Source organism: Phaeoacremonium minimum, assembly GCF_000392275.1.
Source record: "Phaeoacremonium minimum UCRPA7 unplaced genomic scaffold PA7_03_scaffold_62, whole genome shotgun sequence".
In the NCBI taxonomy this organism is placed as follows: domain Eukaryota; kingdom Fungi; phylum Ascomycota; class Sordariomycetes; order Togniniales; family Togniniaceae; genus Phaeoacremonium; species Phaeoacremonium minimum.
In genome coordinates, this window is record NW_006920969.1 from 544,581 (window position 1) to 563,335 (window position 18,755).

At 51.9% G+C, this 18,755-nt stretch overlaps 5 protein-coding genes across 5 annotated transcripts; 3 read left to right on the forward strand and 2 right to left on the reverse strand.

Annotated features, from left to right (window-relative positions):
* Positions 1–352: 352 nt before the first annotated feature.
* UCRPA7_1196 (putative golgi membrane protein) lies at positions 353–1,369 on the forward strand (the record flags this gene model as incomplete). The annotated part of the gene is made up of 2 exons (XM_007913783.1): positions 353–691; positions 749–1,369. The coding sequence occupies 2 exons, from the start codon at positions 353–355 to the stop codon at positions 1,367–1,369; spliced, it is 960 nt and encodes a 319-aa protein (XP_007911974.1).
* A 781-nt stretch (positions 1,370–2,150) lies between these two features.
* UCRPA7_1197 (putative rcc1 domain-containing protein) lies at positions 2,151–4,089 on the reverse strand (the record flags this gene model as incomplete). The annotated part of the gene is made up of 3 exons (XM_007913784.1): positions 2,151–2,401; positions 2,456–3,059; positions 3,112–4,089. The coding sequence occupies 3 exons, from the start codon at positions 4,087–4,089 to the stop codon at positions 2,151–2,153; spliced, it is 1,833 nt and encodes a 610-aa protein (XP_007911975.1).
* Positions 4,090–8,476: 4,387 nt separating this feature from the next.
* Positions 8,477–9,097, reverse strand: UCRPA7_1198 (hypothetical protein; the record flags this gene model as incomplete). The annotated part of the gene is made up of 1 exon (XM_007913785.1): positions 8,477–9,097. One exon carries the CDS (start codon positions 9,095–9,097, stop codon positions 8,477–8,479), a length of 621 nt encoding a protein of 206 aa, XP_007911976.1.
* Positions 9,098–12,147: 3,050 nt separating this feature from the next.
* Positions 12,148–12,801, forward strand: UCRPA7_1199 (putative cytidine deoxycytidylate deaminase family protein; the record flags this gene model as incomplete). The annotated part of the gene is made up of 1 exon (XM_007913786.1): positions 12,148–12,801. One exon carries the CDS (start codon positions 12,148–12,150, stop codon positions 12,799–12,801), a length of 654 nt encoding a protein of 217 aa, XP_007911977.1.
* A 558-nt stretch (positions 12,802–13,359) lies between these two features.
* On the forward strand, positions 13,360–15,185 carry UCRPA7_1200 (hypothetical protein; the record flags this gene model as incomplete). Its single annotated transcript, XM_007913787.1, has 2 exons — positions 13,360–13,389; positions 13,455–15,185. 2 exons carry the CDS (start codon positions 13,360–13,362, stop codon positions 15,183–15,185), a joined length of 1,761 nt encoding a protein of 586 aa, XP_007911978.1.
* Positions 15,186–18,755: the final 3,570 nt, after the last annotated feature.

Below are 18,755 nucleotides of genomic sequence, written 5' to 3' on the forward strand. Positions count from 1 at the left end.
AAGCAATGGCGGGTAGACTGCGGCGAGGAGACATTGACTATGCCACATACGGCTAGCTGGAGGTCACGTTTCGATTTAATGGTGGTCACAATAACCAGACTTAGCGACGTCCTGAGGCACACATCTAGCGTACTGGAGCTTCTAGCATCTGAAGAAGCAACATCGCAACTTGGTAGCCTTGAAGCTGTCCTCTTTCGGCCATTCCCACACATTGCGCGTCACTCATTTGAGCCTCCTCATTTTCTCACGACCTCACCGTTACTCTCCTCGCTATAGACTACGCAACAGACAAACCAAATCTCGCTCTTCCTAGTAAACAAATCTACTCTAACCTTGTTGACCGCTGCCCACCATGTCCCAGTACTACGGGGCACCGCCCAACAATCCCGCATACGGACCCTCCTCCGCCCAGAACCTTCAATTCTACCCGTCATCATACGACTCGGGCGTCTCAGGCCGAGCCACTCCCTCACAAGCATCCTATGGCTACGGTGGTCAGCCGTCTGGTGCCTACGGCGCACCGAGCGGCTTCAACTCGGGCTTCGGTGCAGCAGCGGGTGTCTCTGGACGCATGGGCGAGCAAGGAGGGCTCCGAACAGGATGGCTCGCAGCATTCTCGACAGAAGGATATGATGGAGAACCGCCGTTGTTAGAAGAGCTAGGCGTAAACTTCTCACATATTCAAGCGAAGGTAGGTCTTTGACTGTTCACAGGATTTCAGGGCAACTCAACTAACCCGAACTCGCAGACACTCGCCGTCCTTAACCCCTTCCAGCGCATCGACCAGCACCTCATGGACGACAGCGATATGGCCGGCCCGCTACTCTTCTTCCTCCTGTTCGGCACATTCCTGCTGTTCTCAGGCAAGGTGCACTTCGGCTACATCTACGGCCTAGCACTCCTTGGCTCCACGAGCCTTCACATAATCCTCTCTCTCATGTCGCCCGCCGACTCTCCCCAGGGCGCCCCCGGCGGCCCCCCGCCGTACTCCTCGTCCCCCGCCTATCCCGAGCACCCAGCGACTGTTCCGCCTCCGGGCCAGGGTGGCAAGTCGCACCTGTCGTCGACGTTGACGTTCGCGCGGTCCGCGAGCGTGCTAGGCTACTGCCTGCTGCCCATGGTGGCGACGAGCTTGGTGGGCATCGTGATGCCGATGGACACGCCGCTCGGCATCATCATGACCACCGCTGCCATCATGTGGAGCACATACTCGGCCAGCGGCATGTTCTGCGCGGTAGGACGCATGCGGGGGATGCGCGGCCTGGTCGCGTACCCATTAGCTCTTTTCTACGTCGGCTTTGGCATCATGGGCGTCTTCAGCAGCAGGGGGAGCGGAACAATGAAGATTGTGTCTGGTGGCTCGCTATGAGGTCGTCCAGCGACTTGTAGACATGAAACCGTTGGAGACATGGATGGACGAGCTCCCTTCTGGCCATATCCCAGACTCCTGTCGCAGACAGGGTAGAGCAAGCTTCTACAGTCCTGGGTGGCTGGAGTGGCATCGAGATATAGTTGATGCCATTGCTTGGGCATGCGGCAACTTATCGGTCAGCACAGCACCGCAGTGCTCAGCTACATGTCAATGGCAGGGCAGAAGACACTCTTCGAGACAAGAGATGGGAGGTCTTCGATGTACAGTAGTAATCTAATCACAGAAAGACAGATACCAATCATGAATGAAATGTCAAAAATGCTCAATTCTCAGAAAGACCTCTATACTGTGAACAATGCTTTTGCTCTGCAGGGGCAGTCCATGCTGTCGTCCCCTGATGCAAAATCCTGTGGCACATGAAAAGTGCCGCGTTGCCAGAAATAAAAAGTGAACCAGGCCGAACCTCCACAAGAGGTAGATAATATTACAACGGGACATCCAGGAATCCCTCAAGCTCTATAGCCGCCATCACATCCCCCGAAAAGGACGTATCATATCCTCATCTCATCATCCTATCCTGCGGCGAAGAAAATCGTTGCTTCCATCCATCCATCCAACCACCTTTTGTGACAGAAGCGAAGAAGTGCACTAAAAACAAATTTATCGAAGTGACTCGCTGAAATGAAGACGGTCGAAAAAGGTCTTATACATGTCGACTGTATGCTCAAATGTTACATAGGCGCGTCGAGAAGGGCAAAGATAAGAGAAGGCGTTGGGTTTAAACGCCGTTGACCGCGGGGCCTTCAGCAATGCTGGCCAGAATGGAGTACTGGCCGCCAGCGCCGGCGTAGACGAGCTTCTTGCCTCGCACGGCGGTGTTGTCGATGTGAGTTGGCGTCTCAATGTCATCGCCAGTACCCTGCCCAGTCTGGTAGTTGGCAGAGAAGCCCCAGGAGTATGCCTTTCCATCGGCAGTAATGGCGAAGCTGTTGTCAGTGCCAGCAGCAACGGACACGATAGACGGAAGACCTAGATGATTGTTAGCCTTTGCGTGCAATGATATTTGTAGCGACATGATCTTACCATCTACCACGGTGGGGAGCTTCAGGATACGGGGCTTTTGGTGCTCGTCGAAAATAGTGTTCTCCTCTGTAAACTTGTCTCGAGCAAGACCTGTCTGGTTGCCATCGATACGGCCCCAGGTGATGAGTTTGCCGTCCTCAGTGCAGGCAAGGGAGTGGTGCTCTCCCCCAGCGATCTCAATGATCTTATGGTTGGAGAGTGACTCGATGTGGGTAGGCTCAAGCACAACAGCGTCAGACTCGCCAGCGCCATGGTCAATGCCAAGCTCGCCAAAATTGTTTAAGCCCCAGGCGTAGACCTTGCCATCCTTGTCGATAGCGAAGCTGTGGTAGGATCCGCAAGCGATCTTCTCGATGACTGTGCCTCGCTTGAATGCTATTCCACCAGGGCGCAGCGCGGAGTCCTTGATATCACGCTGGACGCAACGACGACCGAGCTGATTCTGCTCGGGGGTGCCCCAGGTGTGGATCTTACCCTTGTTGTCCAGGGCCATAATGTGGTTAGAGCCAGCCGCAAGTCGGACAATCTTCTTTGGGTCTGATAGAAGAACCGGCTTCTTTTGGATCAGGATGGTAGGAGAGAATCCGAGAATGCCATCAGCGGCCTACAGTGGTTAGTAGACTGTTACGAAGCAAAGATTTCAAAAGGACACTTACTCTAAAGGTACCCCATCCGTAAACTCGGCCATCCTCGGTGAGCGCAAAGCTAGCGCTATCGCTCGCAACGACCTGGACAAACTTGGTATCTGGAGCAATGCCAGATGTGTCGATCTCAGCGGGAGTGCTCTCCTTAGGGTTCACGCCCGTATCATCCTCGTCATCTTCGTCGCTGTCATCGGCATCTGCGTCACGCAGACCACCATCCCAGTTAGTGTCACGCCCAAGAGCGCCCTGGTCATTGACGCCCCAGGTCAGGATTTTGTTGTCCTTTGTCAAGGCAACCACGTGCATGCCACCACAAGCAATCTGCACCACACCAATATCCTTCGCAGACAGGTTCGGGTTGAGACGAGGGCGCTTCACGTCAATAGGTTTTTTGCCGTCGGCACCTCGTTTGCTTCCCAAGCCGAGCTCACCAGAGCTTCCCTCGCCGAATACGTAGACATCGAGGGGGGCAGGAGGGGCTTCGTTGATCTTGACGCCAATCTTGGGCCACACCTTCTTGGGGACCGCAATCTTTCTTGGGGCAGCCTCCTTCTTCACGGCAGCAGGCTTCGCCTTCTTCGGGGCGGGAGCTTCGACCTGATCCTCGACGTCTTCGGCCTCTTCGGTTCGCTTGCGCTTCGCCTTCGCCTTCGCGCCAGAGGGGTTCAGGTTCTCTTTGTCGTCATCGACGGGGGCAGGGGTAGAGGTCTTCGAGGCGATGGCCTTCTTGGCAGGGGCAGTGGCTCTCTTCGTAGCTATGGCAGAGGTCTTAGACTTCTTCTTTGCAGGGGGCGCGACCTCAGACTGGGCTTTGCGCTTTCTGGAGGAGTTGGCAATGGGTTTGGTGGAAGTACCAGTAGAAGTAGCAGCGGCCTTCTTGGGGGCAGCTTTCTTAGCTTGAGCTGGAGCCTTCTTGATGGCAGCAGCAGATGTCTTGGCTGGCTTAGCAGCAGTAGCCGTGGAGGCAGCGGAAGCCTTCTTGGGAGGCATCGTGTATGAAAGGTTAGGCAGGTAGGTAGGAGGAAATTGGGGTTGGCGAGAGGTGCGAAAAGGTGAGTTGGGCGCGCGGGGTGCGGGAGAGCTCAAATTGAGGATCTCGAGAGCAGGGGAATTCGGTGAAAGGTAAATAATCGCAAATACTGATGAGGCCAGTGATGGATTGATCGTAAATCGATGATCAAGCCGTCGTCTTCGCGATGCTGAAGGTTGAGGTCAACAGGAAAGACGGAAGGGTCTGGAGGGATTTTTGTGGTGTGAGAAGCAGACGCGCAGGAGCGGAAGAAGGCATGGAAGTGGGCCGGTGTTATTGTTGCGTCAGGTAACCAGAGCTGTACTGGCAGCTCACTAATGTTTGTTAGGGAAGCCAAGCGTTAGCGCCTTTACTCAGGGCCGGATCCGAGAAAAAGTTCCTCACCGCCCGGGAACAATCACCCAAGCCCCTGCAACTCGACCCATATGGCCGGCAGAATCTGAGGGCGGTGGTCATAGCTTCATAATAGCTCCGATGCCCTCAAAGAAAAAGCTTCGGCGAGCGGCAGTAAACAAAGAAAGCATTTCCGAGAACGGTCGAGGGTTTGTGCAGCTGCCCAATTAACAACTGCATTGGAGTCACATGGATGATCACTTCGATTCCGTTTGCAGGCTTCCATTGTTCATCCAGATACCTAAGGTAGTCGAGGCTCTACAGTCTGATACAGTCTTTGTCCACGTCGTCCAGACCCTGGCGGTTCCAGGGCGGTGGCCATGACCCTTGCGAGAGATGCAGATGAAATCTCGATGCATCTCGTCCGTGCAATGCATGCATGCATGATACCACCCTCCAACACGATCACCGTTGAGAAATCTGCTACCAGTACTGTACAGATCAAAACCACTCCAGCTGATAGTTCAGCAGATGAATGCCATCGAGATCGGATAGAAGCCGTGATGTGAAACAGCTGTAGACAGGAACATAGCGGCTTCGAGACTATTTGTGACGAGGCTTGTTTCTCTTCCTCCTCGAACCCTCACTAGATCCATGATTGTTCCTGTTCCGGTGCCTTGCCGCGTTTGGTGAACCTGCATTTTCCGCTTCAGCAGTCTGCTCCGGAGTTACATCCTCGAGACAGGCGTCATTTGCTGCAATTGGGTTATTTTGAATGTGAAGCTCTCTTGCCGTAGCTTTAGAGTCGTGTGTAAGGCTCCAGATTATGCGAGAAGGGAGAGAGAGAATCCAAGCCATCATAGCACAAACCCGCTTCTAGAGACAACGCGTGATAGCCTGGACCTGTCTGAGAAACCACTCTGGATCATGATAACGGATGCGATAGCGGTGATCCTCTCTAATGCTGGCTGCTATTGCCGCAGCAAATACACACAAGGCACTTCCAACATAGCCCAGTGCGTACAAGATTTTCCCTGGAATAGACCTCGGTCTGGTGATGATAAATCGGAAGATTCTGTAGACATAATGCAAGTGCTTCCAAGTCTTGTAACATAATGCAATTGAGGTGATCTGAACAGCGAAGTTGCCACATTCTCGGAGTGGTACAAACAAGATGCTCTCAAGAGACCATATAATGAGATTCCAGCTACCTAGTGCGATCTCAAGCGGGTATTGAAGCACCAAAAGAATTGTATTGACGATGCCGAGGAAAGTCAGAAGGCAGTATCCGTAGAGTCGAGCTTCCTCGCATCGTGCCAAACCACAGATATACTCGGAGTCAACTGTCGAGTTGACGTATCGAGTCGACAAGAAGTAGTGCTCTTCTGTTCCGACGAGAAAAGTTCCGAGTGTGACCCAGATCACAACGCGGGCGACCACCCAAGCCAAGTTCCTGTCAAACGCCATCTTGCCAAAACGCCTCGCCTCACAGGGCCTTCCTGGCCGTTCTTAACAATCGATCCAGAGTATAATAACGAAGGGATGGACGAGAAAGAAGACATCTACTTCTTGGTGGTGAAATCTACCTCGTGCTCGGAGGGGTTGAAGCTGCCATCAGCAGCCTTCTCGCAAGTACAGGCACCTGCGATAAGAAAGTCAGTAAGCACTTCTGAGCCGAGTCAATCTCGTGACAGTGTACTCACCAGCAGCTCGGGAGCCGCATGCGCAGGTAGATCCCGCGGGCTTGGTGTTCTCGGAAGTGGCACGATCGCAGGTGCACTCGCCAGCCGGACGAGCACGGCACGAGCAGCGGGGTCCGGTGACGGTGTTCTCGGCTGGGGCCTTGTCGCAGGTGCAGTGGAGAGCAGACTGCTTGCCGCAAGAGCACTTAGCTTGCTGAGCTGTGAGGTAGAAATGATACGTTAGCCTTATTGCGACCAAAGAAACTGTGGACAAGATGTGTTTTGGGTAATGGACGGTTTGCGCAAGAGAGAAGTGGAGGTAGAGGCGACAGGGACATCGAATTTGGACCTTTGCTTACCACAGACACATTCGGAACCCTTGCCGCAGCAGGTGGAAGCCTTGTCAGTAGCCATTGTTGCTGTTTTTTGTCGATGTGGTGATTGGGTGGGAAAGGGCTTTCCGGAGATCGACAGGTCGTGACTGGCGGTTTGTGCAATAGGTGGAAGTAGCTAGAACGCGGGCAAAGTCAGCAGCAAGCTCAAGAAAGGGAAAATACATGCTGTATCTCATTCACTTACTGTACTAGAAGAGAAGTGAACTTCAGATATTTTAGAGATGATGTTCGTGAAGATCTGTCTTCTTGGACAGTCAAGGGAGGTGCAGGCTCACTTATTTATCTACTCGAAAGCCATGGGCTCACATAACGTCACACAGGCATGCAGACTTGACGGCGAACTACTAAAGGGTGGTAATCACAATCGTTGTTATTGGCTGAAGATGGCCCCACCTTGAAAGTCTGGCCAATGGGCAAGCTCCCATTTGAGGCCTTCCCGATCCCCTTGCCCCTTCCCACGCGGCAATCCCTGCGCCTGCCCCAGCTTTTTTTGGTCTCTACAACGGTCTAGGCTGAACTCAAGCTCAAAGATCAGATCCTAGTCGCACGATCATGAATAAGGGTTTTGTTGATTGGGCACTGCCGGAATTCATTACGTTCGCATCAGACATTGAGGGCTGTTTTCATGTCCACCAGCCCATCAGAAAAGTGGTTTGAGAAACCCGGAACCTCAATATGTCTCCATTAACCGTCTCGGAATGTTTTTTTCGAACCAACTTGGCCAGTCACCCTGGACACGTAGACCTGCGATAAGTTTAGGGAGTGGCCACGTCCGACTAGCTTAGTTCAATATCGAAACAAACTTCTAGATTATCATTACTACATGCTCTAACCAGTCTTGCCCGTCTCCGAAGAGTTTCATGCACCATTGCGTCTGTCCGTTGTTGGGCTCGCAGGTGGACTTTGAAACGATCCACCCAGGCCAGATCTAGAGACAGATCGCTGTTGGGAGCTCCTCAGTGACACCGGACCCGAGCCTATTGACGGTCGCGAAGTGTGGCTGATGCTATCGGTTCTGGCTCGGCTTAATCTCGCATGACCATTCGTGTTAGCTGTTGGTGGAGGCCTGTTACTTGCGGTCTTTTTTGGAGTAAAGACTGCCTTTTGTGTAGATACAAGGACATAGCCATCCATGAGGACTTTCTGGTCCCAGAGAATCCGCGGAAACAGCTGTAAAAGTGGCTCTGGTTCTGTCCCACGCCTCTCATGCTCAACAGCCTCTGCAAACGTGATCTTATCATCGTCGTAGTCTGCTTCCATCCACGAGTCGATGTTCGGCGAACAGTCAGCCACAACTCTAGAAATGCTCCACTTCAAGGGGGACCAGATGCGAATGCCTTCTTTGCAGAGAGCACGCAGACGAGCTTTGAAATCGGGGAGCAGATCCGAGTCCGCCAGCATTGGATGAAGCGGGTTCACGCATTCTCTCACAGCATTCTCAATCGCCATGTTGTGTGTTTTCTCATCATTCTGCTCCTCTGCATACTCTGCAAGCAACTGGCATCTAACGATGTTCTGCCTCTCTCCCCTATCAGAAGAATGAGGTTCAAACAAGTCCAAAATTGCTCGTATTGACCATTGGACATTGGGCTGTTTAGGAAAAGGAATTTCCGCGAAGATGTGATATGTTATTGCACTTGCAATGACAGACTCAGCGAGAGCGCACCTCGTTAAACGAGCTGCCAAAGATGTAGAAGAAGAGAGGTGAAGTCCTTTGGGTTCTGATATTTGACTCTTGACATCATCAAGAACAGCCTGTCATTATGATAAGTGATCTGTGAGCTTGTCCCCATTAATCAGACATACCTCTGTGATATTGTGTAGGAAAAAGTCCAGTGCAAGTTGGTGGCACTTTTCTGCGAAGTCTTCGAATTCTTGCTTGCTATAATCGAGACCGATTAGAAGACCCTCTTGAGACCAGATCAAAGCAAAACTTACTAGTCGGCAAGAGAAATATCCTCAAGTTTGTTCAAGCCAAGGTCATCATGGAGTTCTTGTTCCCGCATTACACTTGTTCGAAGTTCCAGATCTAGTCGCTCGCGTTCCTTTTCCAGAGACTTGAGGCGGCTCTTAGTGTTGTCTAATTCGGCTTTGCAGACGTCCAGATCCTTCTTGACATCTTCATTGACCTGCTTAGCCTTTTCGTATCGGTCATTAGACTGTTCCAGCTCGGCCATGACTTGCTGGAGCCGTTCTTGAAGAGTCTCGTGATTCCCCATTTTCTTGATGAAGTCGGTGTACTTTGCGTCAAACTCGTCCCACATCCGCTGCTTGTGGGTGTTAAGATCACTTATTTCCTTTTCAAGCGACTCGATTTTCTTGTCCTTGTCATCAATAGCGATCTTTGATTTCTCGTCCTTCTCGTCAATTTGTTTCTTCAACGAGTCAAGGTTAGCTACAATTGATTCGTGCTCTTCAAAGCCGGCAGGGTCATCTTTGATCTCAGATACCAGAGTAAATATCTTTGACAATATCTCACAAACACCCTTGGCTCCTTTTGACGGCCGCTTGGGAGTCGCAGTCGAATTAGCGCCGTCCTTCTTCTTTGTGTCAGACATTATTGTGGATAGCGATATTACAGGTCCCCATAAGGAGAAAAACTCTCAGACATTCCGACGAAAAAGCAGCACATTTATGACTGCCATTGTGTGAATGCTTTGTGTGTTCATACGCAATCGCCCAATGACATGGCGGGCTGCCGAAATAAGGCGATCTCGATGGCCTCCCGCATACTCGATAAGCGATTGCGGCGAATCAGCATTGCCGGTCAACAAACGGAGGGGATCGCATGCGGCGGCATGACGGCCAACGACCCAATGCCGATGGACAGTCACATCGCAAACGCGTCGATAGCTGTTGCTTGCAGGAGATGATGTGGCTTCCGACTGCATGATTGTCCTAAACAATTCTTGACGCAGATGACTTGTCAAGGCGAGGCTGTCAATTAGCGGACGCTATTCGTCCATTTGGAGGCCCTTGAATCTCATCATGATGGTTCAGATATGACATGCGAACTCGCCAAGCTGAATCGTGGCTCCATTCAGCGAGCCGCTCGTTCCAGAGTATCGCCGGCTTGTTGTTCACCGGTTGATGTGTCATCTCGCTTCTGATCTTTCCCAAAGAGATATATTTCAACAGTTTGCGGCTCTGCGGCGGAATGTGGGAGGGGTAGTGTAACGCTCTCTAGCACGCGCCAACCAGCTGCTGCGATCAATCTCCATGCCAGCTCCTCAGACGAGTGGCGCTGCTTCGTTGCCAGCAACACGTACGGGTTGGAAGTAGTATTAAGGTCGCCTGACCCATTCCCGTTCACAGATCGTTGGTGAATGGTCGAAAGCGTCTTGACAAGAGATGGAATGGAGTCAACATTGTAGGTGCAATCGCTCACGATGACTAAGTCCCATGGTGTCCTTGCTACATCCCCGTCTTCACGTAATCCTGCCTCCCAGTCAAGGCTCTCGAATCCCAGCCGGACTTGGCCAAAAGAGGGTCGTGAGGCCATGAATTTCTGAAGGCGTCGAACATTGGACATTGCTCGCTCTTCTGCGTCCTCCAAGTCCGTGAGAAGGATGTAATCCTGACCTTCTGACAGCCATGGATGCATATGCAATATGGTTGCAGTCCCCAGGCCAAAAGTACCCACACCACATCCCAATTCCACAATGTTCATCGGCTTCCGTTTGTACACGAACATTTCCTTAAGTAATGGCATGTTGACCTCGCTCTGCCGCGGGAATCTGTGTAGTGGAGCACAGAGTCCAGCGAGCATAGACACTGCGACAACTCCTCCATCCCACACATGGCGGGCCATGCTTTCACCAAGATCTTCCTCGATCTCGAGAAAGGTGTCTCCATAGGTGTAGTCAAACACCTCCAGCCGACGAATTGAGATGTGAGACGGCCCGCTAGCAGGGAGCGGCATCTGGGCAATGATGGGCATGATGTGGCCATGCTCGTCGTAGGGGATGGCCTCCACATCGGACGAAGATCGAAGATGGTCGGTGGCCGCGATGCAGAGACTAGCAGACCCCCCGAGTCTCGATACCTCCTGCAGAATTTGCCGAGGGACGCCCAAGTTCAGCTTTAGTACTCTCATGCCCGCGCGCCAGACGCAGGTCGACTTTGCGCCGACAATCCGGTCGCTGAGGTCCACCAGCGTCTGCTTGCCATTTCCATTGTTCAAGTCAATGAAGACGGACACCTTGACCGGCTTGTCAGGGCAAAATTCAGCATCGCTCAAATCCGTGTTGATGGTCAAAACAAGATTCAGTGTCGTCCCACCTCTAGAGTCGGTGAGGTTTGGTGGCCTCAGCAGCCGAATGTAGTGCATCTTCAGGTGAATGGAAATTCTCGTCCAGTACAGCGACCAAGAGTAGATCTCGTAGTCAGCCAAACTTAGACTCCGATTCAGCCGCTCGTACCTCGGAAAGATTCCCCCTTCGCCCCTGGTTCCGACTGTCGGCGCTGTTTGATTTCTCGGTTTGTTGTGTTGTTGCAACTATCTTTTTCTACTGATTTCGCAGCATTCGATGCGCAAATTTGGCAAATTCATAATTTGTGAACACAGATCGTTAAGCAAGTACATGCACTGTAAAGGCGGTTGGCAGCAGAGACCCATATTGAATCCACTATATCAACCGTCTAATCCGCTAAGCGACAGGCTTGACTGTACCTTAGTAACAGCTTTGAAAATTCGACCCTGCCATAGCAATCGAAACAAGAAGTTTTGTCAAAACCAAGAAGCAAATATCTCGAATCGATAAAAATATGTTGAAACCGCAACGATCGTACACAGTCATCCGATCATCGACAGGTCGTCGACCAACCGGAGAACCGCCGGTGGTAAACACGGAGCACGGCAGCTCTCCGGTTTGTGGGTCTCGGGATGAAGCTCTAGCGATTCGGGCACCCTTTTCTTCCCCCGAATTTAAGTCTTTCGGCCGTTAGCACAGCATCTGCAGGGAGTCTCTGTAGTGAATGCGGTCGTGAATGAGTTCTACCCGCTGTTATTCTCAGCTTCGGAGGTCGCCGCATGTCGTGGCCGCCGGTTCTCCATTAGCGGCACGGTTGGCGCCGACGGCATTGACGATTGCACTCGAATGATGGAGGGATAAAATGCTCGTGGCATCCACGATGTTAACCAAGTGCAGCCCTCTTGATCTTCCAGCAGATAAGAATATTTAAACAGCTGAGACCTGCCACTCCTACAGCATCAATTGTCCCCCTCAATCAGAACAGATTTTTGACTCGATCATTTGCCCTGACATTTTCGGTCTCTTCCATACCAGGTTGGATCAAGTCTGTCGTCTTATAAATTTCAACCAAGCGTGTCTCAAGCTTAACTAGCGGCTTCGTCTCTAAAGATTGAACGGTATCCCGTTATCACGTCTTCATTGTGTGGGAAACAGGCTGATATTGTATCTTAGTACTGTATTGTCGGTTGTTTGTCCAAAAATATTTGCTTCAAGAGCAACAGTGCAGTTTGACGATATCAGGGGGTGACGATCAGCCATCTCATTTTAACCTGGATTGGCAATACTCGAACTTCCAATCGGATTTCGAACCTAATCATTTGTCTTCCTGTTCATTGAATAGTTTTCGCAACAAAATGGCTACTACAAAGCACTCACCCGCTACTCTTCTGTCCGCTATTCTGCGCATCACAGAGGAGAAGATTGTTCCCCTGACTGCGAAGGGTGTTTCCTCGGGCAGCAAGTTATTTGGTGCTGCTGTGCTCTCCCGGGAAGGACTTTCACCACACACAGTCTCAACCAATAATGAGAAAGTGTCCCCCCTGCTTCATGGCGAGATCAACTGTATCCAGCAGTTCTTTGCTTCACCGTCAGAGGGCCGTCCTGCCACGAAAGACTGTGTCTTCTTCGCGACTCATGAGCCTTGCTCCCTATGTCTGAGTGGAATAACGTGGGCTGGCTTCAACGAGTTCTATTATCTCTTCACATATGAGGACTCGCGAGACCTATTCGCCATTCCGTACGATATCGACATCCTCGAGGAGGTCTTCCGTGTTCGGGCGCCGTCCGACACCGACGAGACGCTCACTGCCCGGCCACTGTACAACCGTAAGAATAAGTTCTTCACCGCAAAGAGCTTGTCAGACCTAGTCGAGGAGATCGAAGACGCCGACGAGAAAGCGAAGTGGTCCGCTGAGATCAAGAGGGTAAAGGAGCTGTACAATTCTCTGTCCGCCACATATCAAGAGGGAAAGAAAGCGGGCACTGAGAGCGCCAGCGTATGGAAATAAGCATTGAGAGGGATTGAAGGGCTTTGTTGTCTTCCCCAATGTTCATTTGAAGACATTGCTCATAGCCCCAGGCGCCCTCCTCCGGCCGTGTGTCTTGTTTCGCATGCTATCACCACAGCAGACATCTTGCACGACTAAGCAAGGCCCACGCCTCGTGGGCTTCTTGACCACTAAAGCACATTTTTGTCTAAAATATTTTCTTACTTGTGGCTGCCTTGAAGCTTTTATTTTCTCCTTCTTTTCTTTCCTATCCCACAGCCAAACCAGCTCTGGAGACCTTTGTGCGTCGAGGCCGCCTCGATTCCATCAAGTCGCTCTCTTGGCTTCATCTTCTGTGGCTTGCCAGCTGCTAATCCTATCGTGCAAGCTATTTCTTTTACTTGATTTATCAATTCAGTCCTTTCGTCGAAGCGTCAGATACCCGTTGCTTCACGTTCGACCGCAGGGATCGGTCGTTCTTATTAACTCAGCTACCACAACAGCTGGAAGCTTCCTCTTGCACGGCTCAGATTCAGCTTTGCTTCTACTTCGAGATCTTCAGGCTTATAAAAATCCAAGATGTCCTCTAAAGCAATCCGCAAGAAGAGTGTGAGTGGTCCTGGGATGATCCTGGACTTTTGCCATGCACAGGCACTAATGAAGTGGTTATTCAGGCGGCCATGAAGGGGCATCAGGATGGCTTGGGCGAAACTGCCGCAGGTCGCCAGGTGAACCTCAACATCTCCCAGGATTTGGCTACCAGCGGCAAACCTACCAGTGCTCCTGCCAAAGAGAAGGCTCCTGAGACAGCTACCGAGAAGACCCCTGCAGCTGCTGAGAAAGCTTCTACTTCACTTTCTAGCCAACCGGATCAGCGCCGTCCGCCAGAGTTGTACAATTACTCCAACTACGGCGATCTCCCTGAGGACGTCGTGTTCGTCCCTGATCTTCCCCGACCCGTCAAGATGTCTCTCAGCACCGAGAGTGGCAGCAAGTCCGCTGCCGACGATGAGCGCGACGCTGACGCGCGTTCCACTGACGATACAGCCGTGTTCGTGGATGCCCTGGAGTACCACGAGCACCCGATCAACACCATCATCAACTACTTGGCTTCTAGTGCCGAGACGATAACTAGTTATCAGCTGTGTGCCAAGGCTCCGCGTCCCTACAACTCAGCTGAAGAGGACGCCTTGTTCCGCCCGACTACAGCCCTTAAGTACGCCATCGCACGCTACGTTCCACAGTGGGATGAGGAGCTCCTGGGCGCCGCTGTCCCTGAGGACGTCAACTACGATGATCCGCCCGAGGAGCTTGACTACAAGTTGCTTATGGCATCCGTCTGCACGGGTGATAAAGCTTGTGGCGGTATCGTCTGGCTCTACAACAAGAAGATGTTGAACGCTGTGAACATCCATCCTCAGCACTCTTCCTACCTCAAGCTACACCACCTCGCCTGCTGCACCATGCTAGTCAAGGTTGCGTCTTCCTTTGTCCCAGAGCAGGAGTGGCGCGCCGCGCAGCTCGGAATCAGCGTCACGTTCTCCGATCAGTCCAAGTTCAACATTGCCCGCAACGTCAAACTCAATGAGATCTTCTACCCCCTTGTCAACGGCAAGCCGGCCGACGGTCCGCCCCCTGGCCATCGCCCCCACGAGCTGGAGATGAGCTACGAGGTCGGCAAGCTGTGCGCCGCAATCTCCGCCCTCCGCATCGTCGAGCGCCGCATCGTCCCCCTGCGTCTTAAGATGCTCCTCGACAGCTTCCACGGCGACCGCGCCCGTCCCGACAAGACGCTCGGAATTCAGGAGTGTGGCCAGCTCCGCGTCATCCTCATGACAGACTCCAAGTATCTGGTGAAGACGATGTGCGATCACATCTCGCGCTACCACAAGCGGTTCATCCCTGAGGATGATGACAAGGCGCTGAAGAGGCTTGCCGCCATCGACAAGAAAGCCAAGAAGGATGGCAAGGCCGTACTGGTCACCGGCAAGTGGAAGGCCGCCGCCGGCCGCGAGCCCAGCGGCGACAATTGGGAGTATCTCCGCGTCGACGGCAAGAGAATTCACAACAACCTTGCCATCACGGCTCTCGAGGCGCAGATCGAGCTGCTGGCCAAGATGGGCGTGCAGGTGAAGTTTCTACTGGCTCCCAAGCAGTTTGTCCGCGTGGCTCAGGGGTTTGCCGACAGAATGGTCGAGATCAGCCCTGAGAAAGAGGCAAAGTTGAAGCGAAAGGCGGAGAAGCTGAAGGCAAAGGCTCTCAAGGCCGAAGGTAAGTCTGGAGGCACCGACATGGAGGCTACCAGCAGTGATGACAACGAGGATGACGACCAGATTAAGGAGAGTGCTAAGGAAGGCTGGGTTTCTATCAATTTCAGCCCGGTCAAGGGTAGCGGATACAAGTAAATGTCACTTTGGCTCTTGCCATTGGAGGATTGTCTTCACCTAGTTAGCATACGAGCCAAATTGCACGCGCTGTAGGCGCCCGAGGATCCCTCCTCGTCAATGAACCGCAGTCACAGTCACTGTAGATACCCTGAATGCTTCTGTGAATGCCACATGTGACCTCGCTTATCCTTCGCCATATCGTAGGAACCTGTTTAAGCAGACAGCACTCTAGAAGGTCCCGTCCATCGGCATGGCCGAGGCATGGGAAAGTATTCGTATATTCAAGGGCAGTGATTGGGGAATGTGCGAGCAAGTTTTAACATATTTCGAACACGCATGTAAGCTCGGAGAGAAGTTCACCAGGAGAAATGTGAGTCACGACAGTTCATTCAAGTGTAATCTATTAGACGAGAGAGGCTACAGCTACCGGACATCGTGGAGCAAGTATCACGGTGGATGCTACGTGAATGCCAGGATCACGTTGACCGCGATCGAGGTCATCGACGAGGTTGAAAAGAGGTGATCGCACGACTCAGGCAACAGGAATGCTCGCCTCAGGGTAATCAGGACGTCGAGGGATATCTCAAGGCATCAACGCAACGACGAGTACAGCTCTGAGCCATGTCCCAGAACGGCAAAGCAGCCGAGCTTCAAGACTCACCGCGTTCACATGATGCAGTGCTGCTGCATCATCTCGGACGTCAACCCTGGTGTTCATCCCAGTGCCGCAAGCACGGTATAGAAGACGCAACATCAGACATCATCAGCCGGGGGAGGCTCGTCCTCATCGACCGACGATTCGCATAGAATGTACCATCAGGAGGCGTGTCCGTATCGTCGTTGGCATGCGGTACAAGTCCATGAACCCGGAAACATGTACCATGATCGCCGATGAGTCCAACTCAAGAGGTAGGCTGTGCATTTCTGCAGAGAAGCATATCGAACATCGAGAGTCAGGGAAAGCGGGAGGCGGCTGATAATATCCCCGTCTAGCGTGTCTTCGCTTGCAAGGGCCATGTCGTAGATGTCTCAGTGGCTGCAGCCATGGGAGAAACGCGTGGGCATGTGATTCAGCCTCCAAACGTCGACTTGTCGGACACCAACGAGCGACCCGGCCTTCCAACCAACCATCGTGCGATGGCATCAGGGCAGCCCCGTCTTTCCCTCCCAATGTCCGGTAAAAACGGCCCTCACCATGGCTGCCTACATTCATACGCCACTTTGCTATGTGAGAGGTCAAAACATCGAGCAATGTCACAAAGGGAAAGTGGGAGGGAGAAGAGCATTCGTCACGACTTATTTGCCTATTCACATCGACTTTGATACTGGTGTGGCGAAGCCGTGGTCGCGCAAAGGTGCGATGTGTAACTGGTGCAAGCCATCGAGCCGCTAGGATCATTCGTAGACCAAAGGACCAAAGGAGGGCGCCGTGACATCGGAAGCGAAGGAGGATGTTGGAGGTGTGAGTCACGGCCGAAAATGAAACGCGACGGGAATCAAATGAGCGTTTTATTGGGCTGCCAATACTGTCATAGCAGGCATTGCTTCGCAAGAGATCCTTGCAGAACAGAATACATGTGCACAAATTCACGCTCGTGTCCAGTGATTCCTGATGCCCAAGGCGGCGGGGTGGACGTGTGGACGGACGTGTTGACTCAACGCCTGAGGTTGACGCATTTTGCCTCAGGACACGCAGGTACCCCCACAGCTCCGCCACCTCAACATTCGGAAGGTACCTTGACGCAGAAGGGGTGCGCGTATCATTGAATCTCAATTTGATGCATCGAAGAGCAGATGACGTAGTTGCCGACGGCGTTAGTGAGTCTATCGAAGGTCTCCCCAGACTTTGGACATAAGAAAAGCTTGCGTGGTTGCTATTTGCCAGTGTTGTCGAAGGTGGTGGAAGAGTGCTGATCTACTGTAAGAGTCGTGAAACATCGGAATCTTTCTTAGAAATCCGGGGTGGCGGTGCCGCCCGAAAGTCAAAAGCCACAAATCCCAGAGATTCGGAACCACGTGACATACGTGCAGGGGTCCCCTGGCTATCCCCTGACACTCAGAACGGTATCATGCAAATTATTTGCAAAACAACAAGATGATGGAATAATTCGGTGGTCAATTCAAGCAATACTATTCTATGCCTAGGAACAGATATAAGGGCTGGCTGTGATCGTCCATCGAAGATTCGTGATTATCAAGTAAAGCCTTAAAACATAGTTGATTCCATCGCCGATTACGTTGAAATTTGTTATTTGAAAGAAATGTGAAAGTCTTCAAGCTGGCCTATCAGTACCTTGGTGCAATCACACTCGTATGGCTTGCAATACAAACACGACTTTCCGCCGACCTTCACTTGAGCAGATTTGACATTTGTAACCGCCCATCTTCTAATCTTGCCCACAGTTCTCTCATTCAGATCAGGACCTACTAGGTAGAGGAAGAGGTATCAGGCTCAGCAGGGTTCACCGTGCTGGAGAACATGATGAGCTTGTGCCACCCTCAATACCCCGATTTCTCCAAGCAACTGGGCTAACCAAATACCTAGATCTTGAGGTAACCGGATTTAAAACATCTCAATACTCAAACAACTAACAGAGCCAGTTGGAATGCCAGCTTTGCGGTGTGGTATTCAATACCGCAAGGATCCGCACTCGTGATGAACCGCCAGAAGCTGCCTGGGGTCGAGACTACAAGGACCACGGGCTGACTTGGGTTGGTCCTCCTGATTACGGAGATACATGTTCCAATACATGTGTCCTTATTCACAGAGGACCACTGGCACACAGAGCTGAGTATGAGCCTATGTATGGGTTTTACATGGATGATTCAAGAGATGGGGATTACGAGCCTGAGATCGAGACGAACGATGAGGCACTGGAGTACGACTCTCATGTGAGCGATGAGAGTGACAACTCAGAAGTAGATGCTGTCAAATGTTCTGGAAACATGGATTCTCCGGGGTCAACTTCAGCATGGACATTTTCGGTCTCATGCCCCGAGCCATCAACTGCGATTTTGCCTTTATCTGTGGCCGACTACTGGAACGAAAACGAGTATGAGCACATAGTAGGCCCTGACTGTGAGCATACTGGAGGCTATCATGGGGACGAGACTTCTGTTGAACAGATCAGAGGCTGTACAACGGTCCAGTGTCTCGTTGCCAAACGAGAACATTGGCGACCGTCCAACGATGATCTGGATTTCGAGAGACACTCCGCATATCACCTCACCGGCCTTGCCGATTGTAAATGGCTGAAAAAGACCAAATTAGCTCCCGTTCGTCATGGAGTAGACCAGATTGCCGCTGCATATGGAGCGCAACCATCAGGAATAATCAAATTTGCATTTAACCCCATCCTTCGCTCCGATCACTGATGTCGCTAATCTGTTCGTTCAGATGAACAACCCGGACAACCCGTCAGAATTCGGGGCAGTGTTTCACCCTACGTGCTTCGAGTTATTCAAAATCATCAGCTGTCGTCGGATAGGTCGTGTTGACGCTGATGGGCTTGTGGACCTCTGCAAGAAGCACAGGATTTGGTCCGATTGAAGGCTTCTGAACGACATCAGGACGTCAAGAAGGCCACG